We start from the raw sequence: 14,213 nt of genomic DNA, 5'->3' as shown, positions 1-14,213 counted from the left end.
GAATGTTACTCCATTACCTTAAATTATGGCTACATAGGTTTAAGAGTTAATAAAATTCATTTTGTGTCCTTTTGCCTTCTTCCACACAGTATATTCCGGCCAACACAACTATGCAGGGGACCTACATCCCCCAGTACACCCCAGTGCCTCCCTCCAGTGTCCCAGTAGAGGTACCGTATTTACATATCCTGTATATTCTATGTATGTGAGTGACACAGACGGATGTATGGCGGTATTTTGTATAAATTTACCCTGATATAAGTATGTAAAAAATGAATCACTATCAATATTTTCCAAGATTAATTATCTCTGCTTTAATTTATGTCATGACGAACTCGTACGAAGGAGATTATTAGTTTTTGTCCTGTGTTATCACAAAGGTTTTGAGGCTGTCACAAACACATTTGGACTAATGTAGATCCCCCCCCCAAATTTGTTTAATTAGGCATACTATTTAAGCCCATTACAAGTCCATTTTCAATACATTTCTCATGTATTCAAATGTATGAAAAGACTACAGATAAAGATCCAACATTACACATTGACTGAAAGCTTCCTGGCAGAATTCTCTGCATGAGGCCGTCTGTGTCTGCGGGGCGTCGTCACTGATATAATTCAGTGTGAATGGTGGTGGGAACCTGCAGAATGATCAGACTGTCAGCAGGGATAAAATGGGCAACATTTATGAATGGTGAGCAGCATGGTGGTACCAAGCAGTAAACAGGGTTGGGGTGACGTGGGAATTGCAAACATCAGTTTAAAAAAAAAAAAAAAAAAAAAAAACCTCTGAAGAAGCAAGCAGACAACCTGGTAAATAATTAGTCATTTGTTTTTCAGGAGAATGGTGGCCAACAGCAACAGGTTGCTCTGGAGACTCCCACAGAACACACAAACTACTCGTACCAACACACAAAGTGACGCTAAGGTACAGTATATATTTTGAAGGGATCCAAAAGGAAAACATCTGAGATTATTTACTCTGCCAAATATTACGCAAAGTGTTCATGCAAAAATATACATTTAAAAAATTATTTATTAAAGTGATGAAATTTACATTATCAAGATGTCATAGTGTTTCATTTTTACATTTGACAAACCCAAGCAATTCTGTCTGGTTCAGAACAATGTCACCACATTTGATATTGGTATTTGTGTATTCTTCATGTGTCTTATGAATCAAAGTCATGTAACCACACTGCGGTTATACTATACAAAAATAATCCCAATTGATTTCAGATCTGAACCAGAAGGAAATGCTTCATTTTGTTTATCCTAATGCACAGGAGTCAAATTTATGACATTACAGTGATCCCTCAATTATTGCTGTTAGTGCGGACCAGAACCGACAGCCTAAAGTGAAAAAGTAGTACTCCCCCAACCCCATTTTTAATATATGTTTGGGATGTATACAATATCAATAAGGGTATATGAAACCCTATAAATGCATATGTTATCATTAAAACATTAAAGAATAGTTTTAAACATATAAATGAAATATTAATAAGGTAGTTCCTGGGTTACTGACGAGTTCCGTTCCAACGCTGGCGACGTAACCCGAATTTCCGCGTAAGTCGAAATTAACCCTTTAATTACCCCTAAATACAAAATAACTGTCCAAAAACATGTATTATATGTCATTGCACCGTCCTCCAAGATGTTGGTGCTAAGTCCTCACTAGACAGCGAGCTAAGCTCTGAAATGACGATGTCGGACATCCGTGTGGTTTGCTGACTTTATTCAGCTGCACAGGACAACACTTGCAGAATGAAACTAAAATAAAAATGAAATTAAATCAGTTTCATCTTCAATAACAGCAATTCGAATTTGCATTTAGAACTAGCTGCGGATAAAGCAATAAAAAAAAAAAAAAAAAAAAAAAAAAAAAGTACAATCCACACAAACAATTAGCATGTATCAGTTAGCGTTCACACATCATCAAAAACAATCACATCAACTCACCCCAAGTATTTGACCATCATCGAAAACGCACAATAAACAGTACAAAAGCTGTTATACACAAGTGTTGCCTTTGTGGGTGCTTCACAAGCAACAAATGTATGCGCAAGCTTGCAGCTCTTTCCCCTCTCTCCGTGGGAGCAAATGGCCCTTCCTTGTGTGTGTTCGTGTGCTCTTCTTTATGTGCGCAAATACGTTCTTCATGTGTACATGCGCTGTTACTCGCGTGTGGAAGTACTACTTGCTCTATGCTTCCTGTGCCAATAATATAGATCAGGGGTGGGCAAACTATTCCACAAAGGGCCGCAGTGGGTGCGGGTTTTTGTTGCAACCGATTAAGAGGACACCGTTTCACCAATCTGCTGTTTTACAAGTGCAATCAGTCAATTGCAGTCAGGTGCTTCGCATTTCTGCTGAAACCTTATTGGTTAAACTATCTGTGCTGGGTCAGTTGGAACAAAGACCAGGACCCACTGCGGCCCTCGAGGACCGGTTTGCCCACCCCTGATATAGATAATACATACTATACATTCATTCTTTCACTCTCATTTGATTTGTGTGTAAGTGTTCATACAGTGTATCACAAAAGTGAGTACACCCCTCGCAATTCTGCAGATATTTAAGTTTATCTTTTCATCGGACAACACTGACAAAATGACACTTTGACACAATGAAAAGTAGTCTATGTGCAGCTTATATAATAAAGTTCATTTATTTTCCCCTCAAAATAACTCGAAATATAGCCATTAATATCTAAACCCCTGGCAACAAAAGTGAGTACACTGCATGGGAACTACGTACATCCCTAAAGGTCCAAATTGAGTACTGCTTGTCATTTTCCCTCCAAAATGTAATGTGACTCATTACAGGAGTTCTGTCAACAATTCTGCAGAGATTGAAGAGGTGTGTGTTGGGGGGGGGGGGGGTCATTCCCACCACCATGCTTGACTGTAGACATGACACACTTATCTTTTTACTCCTCACCTGGTCGCTGCCACACATGCTTGAGATCATCGGAACCAAACAAATGAATCTTCGTCTATTCAGACCATAGGACTTGGTTCCAGTAATCCATGTGCTTTGTTGGCATATTTTCAGCAAACTGTTTGCGGGCTGTCTTGTGTGCCGTCTTCAGAATAGGCTTCCTCCTGGGGTGACAGCCATGCACACCAATTTGATGTGGAGTACGGCGTACGGTCTGAGCACTAACAGGCAGACCCCCGACCTCTTCAATCTTCAATCTCTGCACTAATGCTGACAGCACTCCTGTAACGAGTCACATGACATTTTGGAGGGAAAATGACAAGCAGTACTCAATTTGGACATTTAGGGATGTACGTAGTTTCCATGCGGTGCACTCACTTTTGTTGCCAGGGGTTTCGATATTAATGGCTATATTTTGAGTTATTTTGAGGGGAAAATAAATTAACTCTGTTACTGTATATAATCTGCACAGAGACTACTTTTCATCGTGTCAAAGTGTCATTTTGTCAGTGTTGTCCCATGAAAAGATATAAATATCTGCAGAAATGCGAGGGGTGTACTGACTTTTGTGATACACTGTACATGTGTAGATTTACATAATGTGTACATAAATGGTTTTACATAATAATCTACTGTATATATGCATATATTTTTAAAAATCTGCGATGAGGGCACGAAAGTTGACCTGAGAAGTAGCGAGGGATCACTGTATTCCCCAAAACCTTAGAACAATATAACCTAAGGGTCCTAAAAAGTCTTAAATCCAAAAAATTGAATTTAAGGCCTTAAAATGTCTAAAATTCTCTTAAAATCTCATAAAATGTCTTTAAAATAATTTTGAAAGGTCTTAAATATCTATTGATGTTACTTTACTACTTCAGTACTACAACTAATAGGACTTCGTGCTCATTTGTATCACAGTGTGAAATAGCTGGGAATAAATTCATATACTTTGCAAGTAATTCTGGGCCTCCAATTTTCCCTCTAATCTTTTGTACGTTTTTTGCTGGTATCGATCTGAAATGGGTCTTAAATATTATTCATTTTGGTCTTAAAAAAAGTCTTTAGCAGTCTTAAATTTTGCTTGTTAAACCCTGCAGAGACCCTGAAGTAGAATGGTAACACATAAAAATGTTGAATTTTATGTGTCATGTGTAATAATGCCGTCAATATTTTGCCATCATTTCAAAAAGCTTTGTTGGTCAATCTTAACTTTTTCTATTAAAGCTTCTGGAGACTTGTTGTAGCTCACAAATTTTCACTGCAAATTAATTTAAGCCTTCCGATGACTTGAATGCATAATATTAAAAACACAACCAAGAATATGATATGATGAAGACTATTTTTATTTAATCCTACCACTTTCATTGGTTATGTCTTCCAGCTCCATTAAGAGTAGGGCCAAGGCCATGCGATGAATCCAACCAATCAGGGTTCACCCAAACAAGGACACTGCTCCGTGCGTCACCAAACATCCGGACTTGAACATGGATGACAAAAGGAATGCTTGTGTTTGTGTGAGAGAGAAAAAGAGAGTGTGTGTGTATGTTTGGTTTTCTTCCATTTTAAAGAAACAAGACAACACTTCGTCATTGAACATCCCTGCTCACAAGTTGAACTACCAAAGGAGGTAATCTTCTCCAGAGAAAATCTGATCTATTTTGATATCTGAAAAAAAGGAACATGTCAAAAAGTTGGAGAAGAGGAAAAAGAAAAGGAACAGAAATTAGTGAGGTGGGAGAAGAAAAAAAACAGAGCATTATTTTTATGCACGTAATATAAAAAAAAAAAAATGTTATTTTTTAAAATTGCATTCTGGGTGTTAAAGAGTGATTCAAGGAAAAGAGTTAAAACACAATGTGTTTTTTATTTTTTTGTGTAAAATATGCAAACTTTTTCTTTTCTGATGTCGGTTGTTGGACATTCTATTTGCAGCAATGGGGCAACAGTTTGTACATGTTAAAAACGAAACAAAGTAAGAAACACTTTTGCTGGATATCAAGTCATTGCAACCGTGGGAGGCAAACCGTTTAAAGCTACTTCTTCCTTAACTGCTGCAGAGATTTCTATTCATGCACAAATGATAGAAACACTTTTTTATTTATACTTTTTTATCCTTTTTTATTAAAAAAAAAGGGTATGTGAACAAAAGACAATCAATTATTTCTATTTATATTTGACTTATTTTTCTATTTTTTTTCCCCAGAAATTTTGGACCATTTAACCTTTTACACAAAAGACTTTATTTAATAGTGGAGTCCCTAAAGACTAGAAAGAAGCCACAGAGTGATAAGCTTAACATTTTTTGGGAACTGTATTATTGACCTTTTCACAGCCAGACCACTTCTGTCTCTGTCTACCCTTTTGCTACCTGTATAAACTAATGGAATATGATGTAAACAAATAAGTAATGCAATGTAAAGTGAGATGAGTACTGTTATATTATTTAAGACTGTCATAATCTTAAGTAAACCGTAAAAGTGCTTTGACACCTTTGACAAATTTTACTCTCTCCGTGCGATGGATTCTCATACAAAGTCAATGTGATTGAGGGTTGAAGTGCAACAGGTGGCCTGGCACGCGACGATCTACTTATGATGCAGTTTTTCCATTTTGACCATACAGCGATGTTCACGCTCGAAGTTGTTGGCTTGGATTTATCTTTCTGCGTTAGATTTGAGCGTCGATGAGGAAGCAGCCAATTAAATACTTTTTCTCATTCACGTGACTTCAGCTGCTACATAACAAGCTGCAGTTGCCGTAACCTTGCCTCAACGTCTGTTGAACATCAAGTTCAACAGTACAACGGAGTATTAGGGTCGAAGAAAGGAAAAAAAAAAATAATAGGACTACAAAAATAAAGTCATGATTTTAGGAGATTAAAGTCATACATTGTAATACTAGGAGAAAAAAGTGTTAATATGAGAATAAACTAATGTATTGTAATATTACAAGATTAAAGTAGTCACATTACGTATTTTTACATAGAAAAAACGTTGCAATGTAACGTAATTTTACGCAATATTATAAGGGAAAAAGTCATGATGTTATGTAACTTTAATAGTACGATATTAAAGTCGTAATATTTCAAGGAAAAAAGTCGTAAATTACAAGATTAAAGTCATTGCATTAATTAGTTATATGTTACATGAACCGGAAGTTTAGTTTTGCGTGCTTAGGCTTTTGGCGACATAAGGTGTTTGTGAACACATAACTTCTTTTGGCGATGGGCATAGCGCAGAAAGGCATTTTAGCACAGCGGTTTAAAGGTGTACAATGTAGGATTTGCCCTGCAATTATTAATGAAATTGCCATAATATTTCAGTAGACATTAAAGAAACATAATACTTCTAAAATGGACCTCAATGTTTAAGCGGAGAGTTTCCGATTTTAAAAGACTGATTTACGCATCACAAATTTGTTCCCATTTTGCATCTATGGTCATCATCAGCCAACCACGAGACCAGTTTCGAGTCTTCGTCCGGGTTGCAACAGCTCTGTACACCCCGTAAACTAAACGCCAAATTACAATGCATCCAACTCACGTTTAGCTACGTTAGGGTGGTCCATATTAAGGGCTCGGCGCGCATCAGCTGGCCACTTTATTGCTACTTCGGATGTTTCTGGATCAGTTTGAGTGGCAGCATCACTCATATTTGGTGAATGCTGAACAGACACACTTACTGCCTGATGAACTGACACTAGAGGTGAATTATTAGCTTCTTCTGTGACTAGTGGTACGCCAGAAGGTTCGCCTACCGCTGTAGCGACAGATGCGGTTTGCCTGCTTAAGAGAGCGGCCAGCAGTTTCTTGTCTTTGGCGCTTTATTGCGCGCATTTCACTCACTATCCGGGCGAAAATAGTTGGAACAGCATTTGATTTTAGTCTCCGCTTATATCCAGCCGCTCCGGTGAGCCCTTTCATAAGTTCATAATTCATAAGTTGTCGTCGACTAAAAGCCTCGAATGCGGAAAGAGAAAAATGGCAAGAGCGTGGGACGTTTTGTCAGTCTACAGGCATTTTTCCAGACCTTTCTCCTCTTTTGGTCAATAGGAAATCTTTGGAGATTCACATCACTCCCCTTGTTTTCATTTGACTGGAAATTGCATCCAAAAGCAGCACATCGTGGCATTTTACTTAGCGAGTTTAGGCATCAATACACAATTGTTGTACACAATTGGAAACGTCCCAATTACGTCATCACTCCGAGCCCGCAGAACATGGCGCCAACTATATCAAAGGTTGTACTAAATAATATAAAATATTGCCATTGATTTAACATTTTATGTGTTTCTAACAACATATTTTAGTACAAGAGAACAATTGTGGTTAATTAGAGCCTACATGTCTTTAAGATCGAGGATCCCTTTTACTTTTATGTGAGTGCAGCTTTAGGCACTCAGTAGTGTTGCACTTCCTTCGATCCTTAAGTCAAACACATTACCAATTCTCTGAAAGAACATAAATATAATCAGATCCTTGGTACTGTATCTTATTTAAACTGTGACGTGCCTCATGTATAACCCAAGGATCAAGACTTCATCAAGAATTGTAGTTTACTTATCCCCCTCTTTTCCCTGCCCATTAAAAGCCACCGGTTTGGGCGTAGGGTGTTGTCTTGTCCCATTCAAATTAGCTACTATGCCAAGAACTGGAGGCTGGTACTCGCAAGTCCAAGAACAAGACACCAAATCCCAATTATAATGAATGAATCTGAATTTGACCAGCGCGTAACACAAAATACATCTGACAAACTACGTTTTGTTATTTTTATGTGTTTATGATGCCAAAAATCTAAAAAGCCTCCTTCAAGACACATTTTTGGAACTGGCCATCTCATTAAAATTAATGTTGTCGCACTTTGCACTTGTTTTAAAGACCCAACTATTTGTATTGAAGCGATTAAAAGGTCAATTTTCCGCTACGGTATGTGGTATAATCGAACTCAGCACATTTGAGGGTCCCTATTTCAGCAATTAAATACTGACTGGCTAACCAGGCTAAGGCCTAATACTGTTTTGGCCCGAATATAAGACGGCCCTGATTATAAGACGATCCCCTTTTTTCAAGACTCAAGTTATACAGAAAATAGTTACAGTACATCCGAAACAAATAATTATAACAATATATTTGAGAGAAAAAGCATGTTATTTTGCCTCATTCAAATCTTAATATCAGAACATTTAAATATGTAAACTAAAGTGCAATCACATTCGTAAATGAATGGCGTCTGGTTTTTGAAATGTAAATAAACCAATCTATTGTGATAGAACAACATAATTGCAATAACTGCATTAACGATCAAAGTGAAGTCTAACTGTAGTCCTGAAACAAATCTGAATAAGGAAAAACATTGCATTAAACTAAAAAGAGTAGCTGAGATCTGTCATGACAGAACATCGCTTGCTTCAATGATATCTGGCACCATCTACCGTCGTGAATGGGGAGAGTATCTGAGATCTCTCATGACAGAACATCGCTTCAGTGATATCTGGCACCATTCAGCGTCGTGAATGGGTATAATGTCTAGAGCGCGAATATAAGACGACCCCCTCTTTTTCAGTGTTATTTCAATGCAAAAAACACCGTCTTATATTCAGGCCAATACAGTAATAGGAACTTTTCGATCTCTTCTCCTGCTTAATGACAGTCCACTTTACAGCAAGATGGATCTAATGCAGAATTGCCATTAACATTATGTCTGAAACTTCAGTTATGCTATGCCAGCACTCACCTTATACTGTAGAACCCAATGTTTACTGAGCCAATGTTTTTACATTTTACATGGGAAAAAATCAGAAAACACCTTTAATAACAACAATATTCATCTCACTTCACCCTTTATTCATTATATCATATTCCTGAAGATAATTCTAAGAAGAGACAGTCTGACACTGGCGAAAAGGGGTCTATTTTTAGAGAATGTTTCTCCAATTTCTGGTGATTTCATGGGTTTTAATGTGTTCTGCGTATGCAGTGCACACAGGCTGTAGATCAGCATGACACCTGTTGACACTTCTCATAGCCAATTTGAGAAGTGGTTTTAAGCGGTTTTGTTGAAGCAACTTTTCAAGGATCATTCAACTAGTAGTCTTGTCGCATAGGAGGAATGACCGCAGTTGCTCACTTGAGCTATAAACATGAGGGAACTCAAATAGAAAACTTACACATTCTCTTCAGAGTGATTGGTTGCAAAGGGAGCTGTAGGTCTTTTCTCAATGCTGCTGTTGTCACCAGATTTTAAGTCATTGTTTTGTCGTTGTGTTTTGTAAAGATTTTTTTCCCTTTGACTGTCACTTGAAAACCTTTTGAGCTAACTTGCCTTATTTTTGATTATCTTAGAAGTAGATGACATTTTAGCTGTGGAAATAGGATTAGAATTTAGTTTGTAGGTGTTAGTTTAGCTGTTTTCTTGCGCAACATCACATTTTCTCTTGTTTGGATTCACACGAATCTTTGTTCCTTTTATACCGATGTTGTGCCGTTGAGCCTTTTTGTACAAAAAAAAAAAAAAAATTGAAAAAAAAAAAGCCTTTTCAAGTGAAGAGCTGAACCAAACTGACTTCATTTGCTGACTCAAAACATTCACACTGACGTTGCTGCATCAGTGTTGTAGCGCAAGATAAGGCTTTGGCCATACTACAAGCCATTGCGTCCATGCAAGCTTTCATTTATGCGCACATCACACACTGTAAACTGTTGGCTTTTACAAAGATTGATTGCTAGACTGATGGAGTGCCATTAGAGTCGATACATAAATGCCCCTTTTCCACTGCAAACTACTAGAAAGGCTTGGTTTAAGCGATCATTTTTCCACCTTAAAAGTACACATAAAACTAAAAACACAGCTCATTTGAAAGCATCAGCTGGCAAAAGACATACTAATTGACCAACAGAGAGCACAAGAAACACTGTTTACTTCTCAGCATGTAAAAATAGATTACTGCTGCACCAGGGAACCGCCATGTTAGATTGTGTCACACAATAGCCCACATTACACCGAACGCCTGACACTTGCTTTCCAGTCTTTCCGGTCAGCAATCACAGAAAACTAAATATCACAGATAATTGAAGTAAGTTAAATGCAGTTGTTAAATGATTATACTGTATTTATCAATGGAAAAAGAAGGTCTGAAAGTAATTGATGATCCTTTTGTTAAATAATACTGCTCAACAGATTTTTAAAAAAATATTTTTTGGGGTCTAATTCAATACAATTTTTGGTTTCTGATTTCAAATCTTTAATTTTTTCCCCCCTGTATGCTTTAGCTTTAATGCAATTGGCATTTTTGATATTTCTTTATGCCTTTTGCATAGTTATAATGTGTGATATTTTTATTATTGGCCACATTAGCTTGTCATAGTTGACTGTCTTTCACATATTGAAGCACAATGGCAACAGTGCAGTACAGCAAATGTCACGTTGTCACTATTGTTCATCTTCTAAATCGTCAGTTGGTTGACACGTGGCATAACAGAGATTGTTTTGCTGCATATTGTTTGTTTTGGGCTATTTCTTAAGTGCCAACTAACAACTTTGCTAAAGAGATAAATCTCTTCTGCAATTAATTTCGCATTGCACAAAATAAAAAACAAATCTGGATATCCAAGAAAACTAAAGTTTAACAGGAGGGCGGGGCGGGCGCAGGTTAAGGATTCAGCACCCCAAAATTACGTAAAAACAAGTGTTTGCATCGATGCAATAATTTTTTGGTTGACCAGTGATAAACCACAGTGAATAGCTTATAAACTATTTACTGTGGCTTTGTCACTGACCATGCCTAATCCTGATTTCCTACAGACCTATTTGATCAAGAAATCCTATAAATAAAACCTGTGTGACAAACAAAATATACCAGAAGACCATAAATAGGTCCAACAAAATGCTATGATCAAGCAAATTTGTGTGCAGGTCATCCAGTGGTGTAACCGTAATTGGCTCTTCATGCTTGTGACCCTCCATTGTTGCTGAATTAAAACAATATTGTTTGTGAAAAATCGGGCAAACATATCTTCACAGTGATGTGAGGGATGCTTGATTGTTGCTGGTACAACCAATTAGGCTTAGCTGGCAATAATTATCACACAGGTCCATGTAACTTATAACTATTTTTATGGTTGAAAAAAAAAAAAAGTCACCATTTAAAAATGGTATTTTGTCTTTTCAAGGATTTTCCTTGTGTGATAGTTACAAAGATTTCTCAAAGGGAGGAATACAAAGTGTAGTATTTTTCGGACTACAAGTCGCACCTGAGTATAAGTCGCACCAGCCACGGAATGCACAATGAAGACGTTTAAGTCGCACTTGAGTATAAGTCGCAATTTGGTCGGGACAAGTTCTTAATATATCAGAAACCTAGAACAAACATTATACATTAAAATAATATAGGTAGTCCCTGGGTTACAACGTGCTCGACTTACATGATTTCAACTTTACGATCCTGGCATCTCGTCCGCCATTTTATTTTATATATATATATTTTTTTTTTTTGGTCACGCAAACAGTACCTTATTGTACTTCACAGTATCTCATTTTTTTAACTTTACTTTAATAATATAACGTGTTCTGTCCTCACTAAACGTGAAGTTGTTCAGCTTGGCAGACAGCCAACAAGGCAATTGTGCTTTTTGAAGCTTTTTACTTCCTTCACTTTTAACAATTTGTAAAGCTGTAACACACATATGTATACTTATGATCAAAACAATGCGCATTTTAACAATAAAAGAATTGTCACGAAACAGTTGGTGTTCAAAAGTCCATTTAGTCTGGTCAATATGTAAATTTAGTAGATTAAATCAGCCTAATTTGCTTTAAAAAAGTTCGCTATTTTAAATGCTATGAATGCAAACATATTTATAATTTTCATAGCAAATCGCTCACACATAATTTCACAATTTGTAGCTCTAAACTTAATTACAGATGCATACACAGACATATATTAGCTGAAACAACTTACAGCCTAATGTAGGCCAAACCAGAGCGCAGCCGTCCTTTATTAGCTAAAAAAAACTTACAGCCTTATGCGGGCCAAACCAGAGCACAGCTGTCCTTTATCCATTCCAGACGAGTCTGCTGCTCAGTCATACAAGGCGACAGTCCAGCCAGACCTAACAAGAGGGCACTGTATCCTCCATCATTAAGCAAAATACAATTTGGGGGGATATTTTTGCATAGTTATTTTGAGATTTTGATTTTTTTAAAGGGTTGATTATGATTTACAAGGAAATTCGTGTGATGTCGTCAGCGTAGGAACTGAACTAGTTCGTAACCCGGGATTACCTGTAATAGTCAAATTGAGAACAATAGGCCAAATAGGCATCTGTTGACATATTACCAGTTTTGCAGATAAATATAGCATCTCATTGAATGTATCTTACAATAAAAAAAAACACAACAGGCTATCAGCAGTCAGAGTGAAAAAATATAAAGGTTGCACTTGCGTATAAGTCGCAGTTATAGTCCGGAAAATACAGTGTTTTCTTACCACTGAGTTTGAAAGCCAACATCAGATTTATGCCTTAAAGCGCAATTTTTTTAGGTGTACTCTGCAAAAGGGGCTAACGACAAAGTAACATCAAATGTTCTCGACCGATTGGCATCACTCTACACATACATACATTTTGCAGGTGGGAAAGTATCAGCGAGTAGAGCCGTCGAAGTACTGTTTAATGGAAAAGGGGAATTAATGTCTATGATTTGAGAGCGATATAAAGTAGTCTGGCAATCCTAATTTCAGCAAAGCCTTATTGTTCTTTCTTAGTGTGAACTGACTAGAAATCCCTAGGGATGGTCACTACATGAGATGGCAAACCAACATGTTGGAGAGCCGTTAACAAATACTTTGGTATTTGGCTAGAGCTAAGCTTTTCTGTGTGTTCACCACCTTTTCATCCAGTGAAAACACGCACTCTGTTTTTCTTGTTTGTTACATGAACTGTATGTATTGTGTGCTACGTTGTTTAATTGTGCAACCAAAGATGTTGTCATCACACACACATTCACGCTCACACGTTACTCTCAACAAGCTCTGCGATGCAAGCTGGAAAAACTGCTTTTCTCAATAATGAATGATTCTGAAGGACGATGGCCTTTTCATGCACTCAGAATCTAAAGTGGTTTTGTTTCCACGTGGGAAGTTAATAGGAAGTTCCATGCTTTTACACAGTATACTAGGGAAGGCTGCAGTGCATGTAAACGGGCTCCTAATGATACTAGTGAGCTTTAGCAGGCTTCCAGGATCAGCACTTTGTGGAACTTGAGAGAGCACATTTTGTACATAGTCTTTTTTTCCCCAATTGTTCTTGACACCATTTTGTTTCTTGTGTGATTGTGTGTTTTCATGACTTTTATTTTTTGTTTGATAAACTGTCCACATCACACAGGGACTAGCAAAATGTCCGTTATCAATCGCACCATGAAGGAATAAGTCATGGAAAATGTTTAAATGAGAAAAATGGTATTCAATGTGTTAGCCATCACTTTGAACACACACACACACAAAAATAATTTTGGAACTATGAAATGACTACTTTGTTACAATACAGTGTTTATTTAATAGTTTTCTACCAAATTAAATGCAATCTGACACTTTGGTTTATTTATGATGCTGAAAACAGTATCATAAAATGTTACTTGGTCCACAGTTTCTCCGCATGCACTTATTTGTACTTATACCAATTTGATAAAGTTGACTCGTCCTTATAGAGATTGATGGCTTATTTCATAGCTTCAAAATGTTTTGCTGCTAAAACAGGACTTCTCAACAGGTTATAGGTTGTTACCCAGTCTGCATTTTCGGGATCTTTAGCTTTGGTAATACACCGTACATATGAATTTGTACAATTATTCATATTAAAATGTACAAATGGAAACAAAGCATAAAGAAAATACTACTTAGGAATCAGAGAGATTTTGAAAATGCACTGGTTGCCTCCCATCTCCCTTTTGGGAACAGATTTCTTATTTATACAACAACTCATTTTGTACAGTTTTGTTTGAGGAAAGAGCTTTTGATATTTGGTTATTTTTTAAAGCCACTTGGCTACTGTTGTCTTCCTGTGCCAGAGTTTCTAAAATTGTCTGCAACTTGTTGTCGTGTTTTTTTTTGTTTTTTTTTTAAATAGATCTTCAGAAAAAATGTTCTTTCTTGGTTTTCTCTTTGAATTTGAAAATGTCAATTGATTTTTTTTTTTTTTTTTAAATAAAAAGCCTTGTTCCTTTGATTACAGTTATCTTGGGTGCCTGATCTATATTGTATTATTGTTGCGAGAT

General features: G+C 36.9%; 1 protein-coding gene across 2 annotated transcripts in view; it reads left to right on the top strand.

Annotated features, from left to right (window-relative positions):
- Window positions 1-14,164, top strand: part of LOC130921327 (RNA-binding motif, single-stranded-interacting protein 2-like) — an 81,658-nt gene extending 67,494 nt beyond the window's left edge. For both annotated transcript variants that reach the window (XM_057845060.1, XM_057845059.1), the window contains exons 12-14: window positions 90-170; window positions 838-925; window positions 4,325-14,164. In XM_057845060.1, the coding sequence (XP_057701043.1) occupies window positions 90-170; window positions 838-918 (162 nt within the window). In that variant the 3' untranslated portion in view covers window positions 919-925; window positions 4,325-14,164. The remainder of the gene's footprint in view (window positions 1-89; window positions 171-837; window positions 926-4,324) is intronic.
- The last annotated feature ends 49 nt before the right edge of the window (window positions 14,165-14,213 follow it).

The sequence above is a fragment of the Corythoichthys intestinalis genome, chromosome 9, assembly GCF_030265065.1.
Source record: "Corythoichthys intestinalis isolate RoL2023-P3 chromosome 9, ASM3026506v1, whole genome shotgun sequence".
Taxonomy (NCBI): Eukaryota; Metazoa; Chordata; class Actinopteri; order Syngnathiformes; family Syngnathidae; genus Corythoichthys; species Corythoichthys intestinalis.
Note: the sequence above shows the minus strand (reverse complement) of the source record. Positions and strands in the feature narration are given on the sequence as shown.